The sequence below is a fragment of the Apodemus sylvaticus genome, chromosome 2 (assembly GCF_947179515.1).
Source record: "Apodemus sylvaticus chromosome 2, mApoSyl1.1, whole genome shotgun sequence".
Taxonomy (NCBI): domain Eukaryota; kingdom Metazoa; phylum Chordata; class Mammalia; order Rodentia; family Muridae; genus Apodemus; species Apodemus sylvaticus.
Window position 1 is genome coordinate 113,259,185 of NC_067473.1, and position 14,962 is coordinate 113,274,146.

Genomic DNA, 14,962 nt, shown 5'->3' on the forward strand with positions numbered 1-14,962 from the left:
TACAGGCTCATGGGCAGGAGAGTCAGATATGGCTAGACAATACAGGTTGTACCCCAAATTTGCCCTTGACTAAAGCTTGTGTAATAAACAATAAAGTTAGATCTGCACTCTGATGTGGTCTCTGGAGTCCAAATCCTAGGCATCTTCAAGGCCTCCGTTTCCACTCCCCACCCCCACTTCCTGTCCCTGTTCCCACAAAAAATACATGGGGAATTTCTATGTTTGTGGATAAAAGGCTTAATATTATTATCAAAATGTCACTCTATGTCATGAGCTATAGATTCATAGTCAAACTCAATAAGCATATCAGAGAATTGCTTTGTGTATGTGAAGAAACTGATTCTAAAAGTGATTTGAGTTCCTGGAGATGTGGCTCAGTGATGATAAAAATTATGTATGTAGAAAAAGAAAAGCAAAATTGTCTTCCAGCCTTTTACCCTAAGGTAGTTTTTGTCTTTGACATTGAGCTGTGTTTCCTGTATGTAGCAAAATGTAGGGTCCTGTTTCCTTATCCAGTCTGTTAGTCTATGTCTTTTTATTGGGGAGTTGAGTCCATTGACGTTAAAGAGATATTAAGGAATAGTGTTTATTACTTCCTGTTATTTTCAATGTTATTTTTATATTTGAGTGGTTATCTTCTTTTGGGTTTGATGGGTTTTTGCTTTTTCCAGGGTGTCGTTTTCCCTCCTTGTATTGGCGTTTTCCTCCTATTATTCTTTGTAGAGCTGGGTTTATAGAAAGATATTGTGTAAATTTGGTTTTGTTGTGGAATATCTTGGTTTCTCCATCTATTGTGATTGAGAGTTTTGCTGGGTATAGTAGACAATTTTACAAGCCAATGGTCTCAAGAAACAAGCTGGAGTAGCCATTCTAATATCAGATCAAATTGACTTTCAACCTAAAGTCATCAAAACAGATACAGAAGGTCACTTCTTGCTGGTCAAAGGAAAAATCCACCAAGAAGAACTTTCAATTCTGAACATCTATATGCCAAATGCAAGGGCACCCTCATTCGTAAAAGAAACTTTACTAAAGCTCAAAGCACACATTGTGCCTAACACAATAATTGTGGGTGACTTCAACACTCCACTCTCCTCAATGGACCGATAAGGAAAACAGAAACTAAACAGGGACACAATAAAACTAATTGAAGCTTTGGACCAATTGGACTTGACTGATATTTATAGAACATTTCACACTAAAACAAAAGAATATACCTTTTTTTCAGCACCTTATGGTACCTTCTCCAAAATCGACCATATAATTGGTCACAAGACAGACCTCAACAATGTAAAAAGATCGAACTAATCCCATGCCTCCTATCGGATCACTATGGAGTAAGAGTGGTCATCAATAGCAACAAAAACAACAGACAGCCCACATACACATGGAGGCTGAACAATACTCTACTCAATGACACCTTGGCCAAAGAAGTAATAAAGAAATCAGAGACTTTTTAGAATTTAATGAAAATGAAGGCACAACATACCCAAATCTTTGGGACACAATGAAAGCAGTGCTAAGAGGAAAACTCATAGCCCTGAGTGCCTCCAAAAAGAAAATGGAGAGTGCATACACTAGCAGCTTAACGACACACCTGAAATCCCTGGAACAAAAAGAAGCCAATTCACCCAGGAGAAGTAGAAGATAGGAAATCATCAAACTCAGGGCTGAAATCAGTCAAGTGGAAACAAAGAGAACCATACAAAGAATCAACAAATCCAGGAGCTGGTTCTTTGAGAAAATCAACAAGATAGATAAACCCTTAGCAGACTGACCAAGGGGCACAGAGAAAGTATCCAAATTAACAAAATTAGAAATAAAAAGGGGGATATAACAACAGAAACTGAGGAAATTCAAAAAATCATTAGATCCTACTACAAAAGCCTATACTCAACACAACTGGAGAATCTGGAGGAAATGGACAATTTCCTAGACAGATACCAAACACCAAAATTAAATCAGGATCAAATAGATCATCTAAAGAGTCCCATAACCCCTAAAGAAATAGAAGGGGTCATAGAAAGCCTTCCAACCAAAAAAAGCACAGGACCAGATGGCTTCAGTGCAGAATTCTATCAGACCTTCAAAGAAAACCTAACACCAATACTCTTCAAACTCTTCCACAAAATAGAAACAGAAGGAACACTACCCAGTTCCTTCTACGAAGCCACAATTACGCTGATACCAAAACCACACAAAGATCCAACAAAGAAAGAGAACTTCAGACCAATTTCCCTTATGAACATCGATGCAAAAATTCTCAATAAAATTCTTGCCCACCAAATCCAAGAACATATAAAAACAATCATCCACCATGATCAAGTAGGCTTTATTCCAGGGATTTCCAGAAATCCATCAATGCAATCCACTACATAAACAAACTCAAAGAAAAAAACCACATGGTCATTTCATTGGATGCTGAAAAAGCATTTGACAAAATTCAGCATCCTTTCATGCTTAAAGTCTTGGAAAGAACAGGAATTCAAGGCCCATACCTAAATATAGTACAGCAAACCGGTAGCCAGCATCAAACTAAATGGAGAGGAACTTGAAGCAATTCCACTAAAATCAGGGACTAGACAGGGCTGCCCCCTTTCTCCTTATCTTTTCAATATTGTGCTTGAGGTACTAGCTTGGGCAATTAGACAACATAAGGAGGTCAAAGGGATACAAATTGGAAAGGAAGAAGTCAAACTCATTATTTGCAGATGATATGATAGTCTACCTAAATGACGCAAAAAACTCCACTAGAGAACTCCTACATCTGATAAACAACTTCAGCAAAGTGGCAGGTTATAAAATTAACTCAAGCAAATCAGTAGCCTTCCTATACTCAAAGGATAAGCAGGCTGAGAAAGAAATTAGGGAAATGACCCCCTTCACAATAGCCACAAACAGTATAAAGTACCTTGGGGTGACTCTTACCAAACATGTGAAAGATCTGTATGACAAGAATTTCAAGACTCTGAAGAAGGAAATGGAAGAAGACCTGAACAGAACACCAATAGCTTATGCTCTAAGATCAAGAATTGACAAATGGGACCTCATAAAATTACAAAGTTTCTATAAAGCAAAGGACACCATCAAAAGGACAAATCGGCAACCAACAAATTGGAAAAAGATCTTCACCAACCCTACATCAGATAGAGGGCTAATATCCAATATATTCAAAGAACTCTAGAAGTTAGACCCCAGAAAACCAAATAACCCTATTAAAAAATGGGGTACAGAATTAAACAAAGAATTCTCTCCTGAAGAACTTCGGATGGCGGAGAAACATCTTTAAAAATGCTCAACTTCATTAGTCATCAGGGAAATGCAAATCAAAACAACCCTGAGATTTCACCTTACACCAGTCAGAATGGCTAAGATTAAAAACTCAGGAGACAGCAGGTGTTGGTGAAGATGTGGAGAAAGAGGAACACTCCTCCACTGCTGGTGGGGTTGCAAATTGGTACAACCACTCTGGAAATCAGTCTGGCGGTTCCTCAGAAAACTAGGCACCTCACTTCCAAAAGATCCTGCTATACCACTCCTGGGCATATACCCAGAGGATTCCGCAGCATGTAATAAGGATATATGTTCCACTATGTTCATAGCAGCCCTATTTATAATAGCCAGAAGCTGGAAAGAACCCAGGTATCCCTCAACAGAAGAATGGATGCAAAAAATGTGGTATATATACACAATGGAGCACTATTAAGCCATTAGAAACAATGAATTCATGAAATTCTTAGGCAAATGGATGGAGCTGGAGAACATCATACTAAGTGAGGTAACCCAGTCTCAAAAGATCAGTCATGGTATGCACTCACTAATAAGTGGATATTAGCCTGGAAAACTGGGATACCCAAAACATAATCCACACAATGAGGTACAAGAAGAACGGAGGAGTGGCCCCTGGTTCTTGAAAGACTCAGTGTAGCAATATAAGGCAAAACCAGAACAGGGAAGTGGGAAAGGGTGGGTGGGAGAACAGGGGTTGAGAAGGGGGCTTATGGGACTTTCGGGAAGTGGGAGGCCAGAAAAGGGGAAATCATTTGAAATGTAAATAAAAAATATATCGAATAAAAAAAAGAAAGAAAAAGAAAAGCAACCCTAAAATTCACATGGAAACACAAATACCCCCAAATAACTAAAGCAACCCTGAGCAAAACAGGTGATACTCTAGGCATCACAACACCTGTCTTCAAAGTGTACTAGAAAACCATAATAAAAAAAATGCAATGGTACTGGCACAAAACAGACATGAAGACCAATGAAATGCAGTAGATGCTTTAGAAGCAAATCCACATAGCTACAGCTGTTTGATTCCAAACAGGGGTACAAAAACATATCTTGTAGTAAAGACAACCTCTTTTAAAAAATGGTGCTGAGAAATTTAAATGTTGAAGACTAAAATAAGGATCCTTTTCTCTCACCCTTTACAAAAATCGATTCAAAATGCATTTTAAAAAAAATTCATGTAAGACCTAAAACTTTAAAAGTTTAAGAGAAAAATGAGGGGGAAACATTTCAGGATCAAGGCCTACACAATGATTTTCTGAGTAAGATTCTAATAGCTCAAGAAATAATACAAGGAGCTGAAAAATGGGTTACTTTGAATTTAAAGGCTTTGGCAGAATAAAAGATCAGCGAGCAAACATAAAATCAAAGAAAATCTTTTCTAGCTAGTTATTAGACAGAGTATAAATATCCAGAATATATAAAGAATTTGAGTTGGAGAGATGACTCAGTGGTCAAGAGCCTGGATGCTCTTCCGGAGAAGTGGGGTTGATTCCCAGCAACCACTGGTATAAGTATCTGCAGTTCTAGGCAATTCAATACCCTTTTCTGGCCCCTGAGGGCACCAGGCACAAAAAGTGGTGCAGAGACATACATGCAGGCAAAACACCCATACACATAAAATAAAATAATGCTTATTTTTAAGTTGAAAATATCATCCATAGAATTTTTTAAATAAATCTTTCTTAAACATTAAATATATAAAGAACTAAATTTAAATGAAATATCCAAGCCATAAGCCAATGAGAAGAAAAGACACTTGGAATGAAGGAGTGCAGCTAAAGACCTTAAGAGACACCTCACCCAAGAAATCATACCAGTGGCAAGTAAGCATATGATGAGATGATGCACATGGTGTGTCATCACAACAACAGGAAGTAAGCCAGCAAGTGAACACTTCTACACTCCTGTCAGAAGAGCCACAGTCCAGAACACTCATGAAGCCTGATGCTGACAAGGATGTGGAGCAACGGAAACTTTCATCTGTTTCTAGCAGGAAGACAACTTGATGTTTCTGCAATGGTTAATGTCATCACCTTGCCAGGAGCTAGAATCACTTAGGGGACAAACTTTCAATCTTGTCTATGAGAGAGTATCCAGACTGAAATAACTGAGGGGAACTCATCCTAAATGTGGGCATGACACCATTCCATACACGGAGATCCTGGACTAAATAGCAAGGAGAAAGCAAGCTCGCTCCTTCCTGACTGGATGCAATAAGGCTAGTCACCCCACTCTCCTGCCACCATGCATTCTCCGCCATCACGAGCCGTATCCCTTTGAACTGTAAACCAGAATATACCCTCCCTAGAGTTACTTCTTGGTATTTGATCACATCAGTGAGAAACGTAACTGATAGTTTCTTCCAAAATGTAGCAAACATTTAACACACCATCAGCTCTTGTATTTACCTAAAGGAATTAAAGGCTTTGACCACACACTTATAAATATGTTCTCTCCATACTTTCCAATCTTGGGAGCAACCCTGGTTTTTTTTGTTGTTGTTGTTGTTTTTTAAGAATTTTTGTTTTTCATTTTTGAGACTTTCAAATATTCATACAAGGTGTTTTGATCAAATCTACCTCCACTTCCTCCCCTCCAATTACTCCCCAATCCCCACTACTACTTTTCCCTCCAACTTCATGTGCTCTTTAAAAAAACAAAACAGCAACAACAACAAAACCCTCAAGTTTCATTTAATGCTGCTTGTATGTGCAAGGATATGGGACCATCTGCTGGAGCATGAGCAGCTTCTTGGGGGCCATATCTCAGAAGAAAACTGACTCCTCCTCCCCCAGCAACCATCAATTGCAAATAGCTGGAGGTGGAGCTTGGTGAGCCCCTCTCCTGTCGGTGCTGGGATTTCCATGGCTTGATGGCTTGACCTTGTTCAGGTTTTGTGCATCACAGCCACTGAAACTCTCAGTAGATGAGTGGATAACACATGCATCCAAACAATGGAATTCTGTTCAGCACCTAAGCTAAATGGGCTATTGAGTCACAGAAATGCATGGAAAACCTTAAATGTAGATTACTAAATAAAGAAAGTCAGAAAAAAAGAGACCATTTGTGATTCTAAATACACAGCACCCGGTAAAGGCAAAAGTACAGAGACAATAGAAAAGGTGACTGAGGAGCTAGGGATATAGTTCAGTAGTATACTGTGCCTAGCAACGACATGGCCCTGGGCAATCTCCATTACTGAAATAAAAAAAAAAAAAAATAAGTGTAGTGAGCGGGATGGGCAAATAAGCACAAAGGATTTTTAAGGAAGTGAAATACCGTGTATGACAATATGTAATCGGTAAGTGTCATTGTGTATAGCCCATAGAATGGACCACACTGCTTGTCCAAAGAGAAACTAGGAGTTTAGGGCTATTGTAACTTGTCAGTTTATATGAATCACTTGCAGTAAATGCAGTAATCTGGTAGAAGAAATTACTAAGGGAGAAGCTATGTCTGTGTGAGGGCAGGGGCAAGCATCATTGGGTCCTTCTCAATGTTACTGTGAACCTAGAACTATTCTACGACATTGAAGTATTTAGAAATAATAGCAATTGTACCTTCACCTACATTTCTCTTTGCTAATTAAAAACATCTACAAACAGAATAATTGCATGTATGATAGTCTTTCAGAGTCTCAAAATCTAAGGCAAAACTGCTAATTAAAAACATTAATTTAAAGGGCATAAAAGATTCTAATTGTACACAAATGCCTTAATATTTCTTCAGGTCTAACATTCTGGTCAAAGGTTAAGTACAGTTTAGAGTTTTTAAAAAAAGGCATTTCTCTGGCTCCGTGCTAAGAAAACAGAACTCGTCTGAGAAGGCTACACATGCGCACACCACTGGGATCAGAGCAATGGGCTCACTAGGACGCAGTGCGCATGCGTGAGCAGAACCTAAGCTCCTCTAGTCACCTGGGAAAGCAAAATATTCTGAGCAGAGAAAATGCTACCAGCGATTTTTAAAAAATTATAGAGATTGAATAAAAAAAATGGATATGTGTATGGCTTCCCCACAGTTCCCGTCTAGACACTGTTTGGAATCACTGGAAAAGAATAGAGAGGATTATCTGTCCCTCTAAAATCTATCACATGAAATTTGATCTGTATTACTTCGTAACCTTTTGATTAAGATCAAGTGAAATGCCAGTTGGTGGTGGCGCATGCCTTTAATCCCAGCACTTGGGAGGCAGAGGCAGGAGGATTTCTGAGTTCCAAGCCAGCCTGGTCTACAGAGTGAGTTCCAGGACAGCCAGGGCTACACTGAGAAACCCTGTCTTGGAAAAAAAAACAAAACAAAACCAAAAATAAATAAATAAAAATAAATAAAAATTTTAAAAAAGATCAAGTGAAATTTTACTTTTAAGTTGTATTTAAATCTCCCTCTCTTTGTACTAAACACCACATCTACTACCAGAGACTTACAACAGATTGTGTGTTTCTCACTCTAGATATCAAGAAAAGCAGGCATCTTGATTATTTTCATGGATTTCATTTTAGATTACTGTCCTGACTTCCCGGCCTGGAAAAGAAGTGGTCAAAGATCTGGAGGAAGGGTTGAAAGATATAAACCTACTTAGCGTCAGAAGACTGCAGGTAGTTGAGATCACAAAAGGCATCCAAGAGCAGACTGACTCACCGTCTCCTACTGAAGAAGCCAGCAATGACGGTAGGTGTCCATTTTGCTGTTTCCTGTGCTGGCCTTGACCTAGCAATCCTCCTGCCTCAATTTTTTTTCTTTCATGTTGTGGCTGAAGCGCTTAAGATCACTTATTGCCCTTACAGAGGATTCAGGTTTAGTTCCCAGCACCCACATGGTGGCATGCAACTGTCTGTAACTCCAGTTCTAGGGGATCCTATGCTCTCTCTCCTCTGGCCCTGGCGGGCACTGGGCATGCACATGGCACACAAACATATATGTAGGCAAAACACCCACATGCAATGAAAATAAGATAAATAAACCAATTTATTAAAAGGAAAAAAGTGGGTATGGTGGTCCACAGCTGTAATTATTTGGGAGCTGGAGGCAGTTTGTGTCACAAGTCCATACCACATACCAAGTTTGAGGCCTTCTTGGGCTACATGAGACCAGGAGGGAGGAAAGGAAGGAGGGAGAGAGGCAGGGAGAGAGGAAGGGAGGGAGAGAGGGAAGGAGAGACGAAGGGAAGGAGAGAGGGAAAAGGGAGGAGGGAGGGAGAGAAGAAGGGAGGGAGAGAGGGAGGAAATGATCCAAATTTTCAGAATTTTGTAACAGAAAGCTCTTAGAAGAGGGCCTGCCACAGATAAATACCATGCTGTGATATTAAGAGTAGAATAGAAGTATTTGTAGTGCTTTTTAATATACCTGTTATGAGAGAAATTAAAGTTCTAATAATTTATTGTTTTACTAAAAAATAAATGATCATCAAAATACTTTTCAGCTTAGAAGCCTTTTATAATCCTGTTGCACTACTCTCCCCGTTGTACCACTCTCCCCGTTGCACTACTCTCCCATTGCACTACTCTCCCCAGTGCACTACTCTCCCATTGCACTACTCTCCCCACTGCACTACTCTCCCCAGTGCACTACTCTCCCTTTGCACTACTCTCCCCAGTGCACTACTCTCCCTTTGCACTACTCTCCCCAGTGCACTACTCTCCCTTTGCACTACTCTCCCCGTTGCACTACTCTCCCATTGCACTACTCTCCCCAGTGCACTACTCTCCCATTGCACTACTCTCCCCGTTGCACTACTCTCCCATTGCACTACTCTCCCCAGTGCACTACTCTCCCATTGCACTACTCTCCCCACTGCACTACTCTTCCATTGCACTACTCTCCCCACTGCACTACTCTCCCCACTGCACTACTCTCCCCACTGCACTACTCTCCCCACTGCACTACTCTCCCCACTGCACTACTCTTCCATTGCACTACTCTCCCCACTGCACTGCTCTCCCCAGTGTACTACTCTCCCCACTGCACTACTCTCCCCACTGCACTACTCTTCCATTGCACTACTCTCCCCGTTGTACCACTCTCCCCGGTGCACTACTCTCCCATTGCACTACTCTCCCCAGTGCACTACTCTCCCTTTGCACTACTCTCCCCGTTGCACTACTCTCCCATTGCACTACTCTCCCCAGTGCACTACTCTCCCATTGCACTACTCTCCCCAGTGCACTACTCTCCCATTGCACTACTCTCCCCAGTGCACTACTCTCCCTTTGCACTACTCTCCCCGTTGCACTACTCTCCCATTGCACCACTCTCCCCAGTGCACTACTCTCCTGGGACCACACTCACCTTTATTTTTGTACACTGCCCTCCGTTGTCCATCACATTTACGTGCTTCGGCGTACTCCGTGTGGTTTTTCTTGTTCTTTCTGCTTCTCAAACAATCCTCTCTCATAAGTCTGTGATCTCAAAACTCTTACACAGTTCTCATGACCCTGCTTTTCTGCTTTTTATCTGTTTTTGCTCCTTTTCACTTTTAAAAGAAAACGAGGAAGCACTGGTGCAGGAAACTCAGGTTGTTGGGCTTGTGAGGCAAGTTTTTACCTGCTGAGCTACGTTTCACCCCAGGAATAAAGTTTTGCTTTCCTGTTTGCTGCAGTGCTGGAGAGCAAAGTCAGTACCTTGCACCAGTGCAAGCACCCTGCCGCTGAGCTGGGTCTCTGTCCAGCTCCGCAGGAATCAGTCGGGCTGGGGGCTGGAGAGATGACTCAGTTAAGAGTGCTTTTGCTTGTGGCAGTCTGATGGAAGCGGCCCCCATAGGCTCATACGTGTTCAAGCTTAGTCCCCATTTGATGAATCGTTTGGAAAGGATTAGAAGAATCTGGCCTTCTCAGAGGGGGTGTGCCAATGCCAGGCCTAGTCTGTGTGTCTGTCTGTCTGTCTGTGTCTCTATCTCTCTCTCCCTCTCCCCGTTGCCTGTGGATCAGGATATAAAGCTCTCAGCTATGCTCCAGTGCCAGGCCTATCTGTTTCCCACCGTAATGGTCATGGACTCACCCCCCAAAACTGCAGGCAAGCCACCAACTAAATGTTTTCTTTTATGAGTTACCTTGGTCATGGTGTCTCTTCATAGCAATAAAACAGTAAGTCATGGTTTGTATATGCTTAGCCCAGGGAGTGGCACTCTTAGGAGGTGTGGCCTTGTTGGAGTAGGTGTGTCACTGTAGACTTGGGTTCTAAGACCCTAGTCCTAGCTGCCAGAAGTCAATCTTCTGCACCATACCTGCCTGTACACTGCCATGCTCCTGCCTTGATGATAGTGGACTAAAGCTCTGAACCTGTAAGCCAGGCCTCATCAAATGTTGTCCTTATAAGAGCTGCCTTGGTCATGGTGTCTGTTCACAGCAGTGAAACCCTGACTAAGACAGTGAGACAATGTTCTTCCAGAGGATCAGGTTTGTTTCCTATTACCCACTTTGGGCAGCTTACAACCACCTTTAAATACAGCTCCAGAGGATCCAAAGCCCTCTTCTTGCTTCCTCAGGCACCCATATAGGTATGCCACACATTCACATAGTTATGTATACATATACATATACATACATGATTTTTTCATAAAAGAAAGAACTCTCAACAGGGATACCTGTTTTAGTTATGGTTTTATTGCTGTGAGGAGACACAATGACCACAGCAGCTCTTACAAAGGCAAACATTTGATTGGGGCTGGCTTGCAGTTTCGGAGTTTTAGTCCATTATCGTCATGGTGGGAAGCATGGCAGCATGCAAGGAGACATAATGCTGGAGAAGGGACTGAGAGCTCTACATCTTGATCCACGGCCAGCAGAAGGAAATGTGTGTCACACTGGGCATAATGTGAGCATAGGAGAGCTCAAAGCCCATCTCACAGTGACATGCTGGGCATTGGTTCTAATGCTTTGAATTAATAGAGAATCTGCATGTCCAATCACAGAAGGTCTTTGTCCCCAATTGGTTTTTGATTGATCAATAAAGAGCAAATAGCCAATGGCTGGGTAGGTAAACTGAGGCGGGACTTTGAGATTTGTGTGGACTAGAAACTGGGCTAGAAAGTGGCCACTCTCCCAATTGGATTTGGGGTAGCAGAGATGAAATATAGATTTTAAAAGATTAACTCAGGAGTACCAGAGGGGAGTGTTTCCTAGCAGCAGGACTGATTAGAAAACTCAGGAGTACCAGAGGGGGGAGTGTTTGCTCGCAGCGGGACAGATTAGAAAAGGCCAGCCATTAAGCTAGTCAAGGCATTTTAAATTGTGTGTGTGTGTGTGTGTGTGTCTTTCATTTGAGAACCCAGAAGGCTCTGCTGGGAGCACAAATGGTTAGCTAAATTCATCACTGCAGTGATATACTTCCTCCAGCAAGGCCACACCTACTCCAACAAAGCCATTCCTACTAATAGTGCCACTCCCTATGGGCCAAGCATTCAAATATGTGAATCTGTGGAGGCCATAACTATTCAAACCTCCACAGGTACATATGGGACTTTTGGGGGTGTTTAAAGTTTCATTGATGTACCTTGAAGAAGTTAGATTTGGATGGAAGGAACATGATGGTAGATAAAACATCAGTATCATTAGAATTAAAATCAGTTCTCCCCAAAATGACCTACTAACTAATTCCAATCAAAATCTTATTAGAGTTTTTTGTTGATTTTGTTTTGACTTAGTTTGGTTTTTGAAACAGGGGCTCACTGTGTAGTTCTGGATAGCATATACTTGTGGAATGCTCCTGTTTCAGCCTCTTCCCCCCTCCCCCCAGACAGGGTTTCTCTATATAGCCCTGGCTGTCCTGGAACTCACTCTGTAGGCCAGGCTGGCCTTGAACTCAGAAATCTGCCTGCCTCCACCTCCCAAGTGCTGGGATTATAGGCGTGCGCCACCACCACCTGGCTACTTCAGCCTCTTGAGTGCCAGAATTACAAGTTGTACTGCCATGCCCAGCTTCATTTGTTGATTTTGTTCTGAGGCAGAGCCTTGCTTTACACGCCTAGGTTATATGTAAGCTAAGCTGCCCTGAAAAAGCACATTTTCCTATGTCAATCTCATGAATGCTCATCATAACAACTGTGTGCCACTATAGCCTAGCTCACTTTTTAAAATTAACCTGGTGAGCTAATCCTATGCAAAGTGTGTATGCACTCACACGCTCATGTGCATGTGCACATCAAGTTAAGGCACATGGTCAAGTTAAGGGTGTAATTCATAGAGTTGTTAAATATGACAGTATTGGAGGAGCTGGAGAGACGGCTCAGCAGTTAAGAGCAGTGACTGCTCTTCCAGAGGTCCTGTGTTCAATTCCCAGTAACCACATGGTGGCTCACAGCCATCTGTAATGGGATCTGATGCCCTCTAATGGTGTGTCTGAAGACAGCTACAGTGTACTCACATGAAATAAATAAATAAATAAATCTTTTTTTAAAAAGACGGATCATAAACAAAGAATTCTCACCTGAAGAACTTCGGGTGGCGGAGAAGCATCTTAAAAATTGCTCAACTTCATTAGTCATTAGGGAAATGCAAATCAAAACAACCCTAAGATTTCATCTTACACCAGTCAGAATGGCTAAGATTAAAAATTCAGGAGACAGCAGGTGTTGGAGAGGGTGTGGAGAAAGAGGAACACTCCTCCACTGCTGGTGGGGTTGCAAATTGGTACAACCACTCTGGGAATCAGTCTGGCAGTTCCTCCGAAAACTGGGCACCTCACTTCCAGAAGATCCTGCTATACCACTCCTGGGCATATACCCAGAGGATTCCCCACCATGTAATAAGGATACATGCTCTACTATGTTCATAGCAGCCCTATTTATAATTGCCAGATGCTGGAAAGAACCCAGGTATCCCTCAACAGAAGAGTGGATGCAAAAAATGTGGTATATCTACACAATGGAGTACTATTCAGCCATTAGAAGCAATGAATTCATGAAATTCTTAGGCAAATGGATGGAGCTAGAGAACATCATACTAAGTGAGGTAACCCAGACTCAAAAGGTGAATCATGGTATGCACTCAGTAATAAGTGGTTATTAACCTAGAAAACTGGAATACTCAAAACATAATCCACACATCAAATGAGGTACAAGAAGAAAGGAGGAGTGGCCCCTGGTTCTGGAAAGACTCAGTGAAACAGTATTCGGCAAAACCAGAACAGGGAAGTGGGAAGGGGGGGTGGGAGGACAGGGGTAGAGAAAGGGGCTTACGGGACTTTCGGGGAGTGGGGGGCTAGAAAAGGGGAAATCATTTGAAATGTAAATAAATTATATCGAATAAAAAAAAAAGACGGATCATTCATTTCACATGCATGATGCTCTGGGTTTAACACCCAGCATTGCAGAAAATATGTGTCAGCATACTGACACAGGAATCAACCATTTGTCCTTTCTAGAACAGGTTATTGAGCCCAGAAACAGAAAGTCACATGAAAACGTAATGTGTGGTTACATTAGGTTACGTTTTCCATAGGTGGCTGCCATGGAAAAAAATGAAAAAGATTAATGCAATTACTAAATCATGCTAGAACAATCAGTATTCTTCCAGGAAAAAGGGAAGTTGGATCTCTACTTCATAAAACTTAAAGGGATTAAAAACATAAATATGACAGAGAAAACTTTTAGAAGAGACTATATAAGAAAAAAATGAGTGTAAGTGAGGAGAAGGAAGGATTTCATAAATGAGACACAAAGTCTGCTAGCTACAGAAGATTAAATAAGCATCACTATATTAAAATAAGAGTTTCTGTTTGTCAGAAGACACCATGGAAAAAGGAGTCAGAAAAATCACACCTACAGCTCTAACTCATGTAACTAGTAAGGAGTTCCTGTCTGGAATACAAACGTTGTGACATCATCATAAAGTGGAGCAGCATAGCTGAGGGAACAGTGCCTGTGAAGCTTTGATATGGAGGGAGACTGGGGACGCAGGCCACTAGGGGCATAGAGAGGGAGACTGGGAGTGCAGGCCACTCGGGGCATAGAGAGGGAGACGGGACACAGGCCACTCGGGGTGTGTGGAGGGAGACTGGAGGTGCAGGCCACTCGGGGCATAGAGGGGGAGACTGGGAGTGCAAGCCACTCAGGGCATAGAGAGGGAGACAGGGGACACAGGCCACTCCGGGGCGTATGGAAGACTGAGCTTCCTCACAAAGGCCCAGTAAATTAAAGCAATAAAATATTGCTTAAAGCAGTAAACTTTTTAAAAGGAGAAGAATGGTAAGGAAGTTTAGCAGCATAGCAAGGCTTCCTCTGAGGATAAGCAAAGAGCACACAGACATGGCATGCTATTAATGATATTCTACATCTCAGGTTTAACAAAAAAAAAAAATTCATGTCTGTCTGCTTATTTGTTGAGCTTTTGGAGCTTACAAGGCACACATAATATGTCTTCATTTGCATATGATAAAATTTTTATAATAGCCTTCTAAAGAATGGATAAGTAATAAATATGCCAAAACTCAAAAGGCCACAGTGATCAATATACTTTGGCATCTAGACGGCATCTGTCCAGGTTGACCACCATCTACATTGATTGGGTATTTAAGTCTTAAAGCAGTGACAAATCAGCTTAACGAGGCTGTCAACGAGCCTCCATTTCTCAGCCGTGTACACAAGGATATCGGGTTCCTTTGCTAAGTGCTCACAAACCATCTGTTTAAAATTTCCTCCTAGAGTTTACCAGGGATCGATGTCAAGATCCTTGGA

At 41.7% G+C, this 14,962-nt stretch overlaps 1 protein-coding gene across 1 annotated transcript in view; it reads left to right on the forward strand.

Moving 5' to 3' along the window:
• M1ap (meiosis 1 associated protein) overlaps positions 1-14,962 on the forward strand; it is a 75,939-nt gene that overhangs the window by 20,947 nt on the left and 40,030 nt on the right. The window contains exon 3 of the mRNA XM_052174054.1: positions 7,794-7,962. Within this exon, the coding sequence (XP_052030014.1) occupies positions 7,794-7,962 (169 nt within the window). The remainder of the gene's footprint in view (positions 1-7,793; positions 7,963-14,962) is intronic.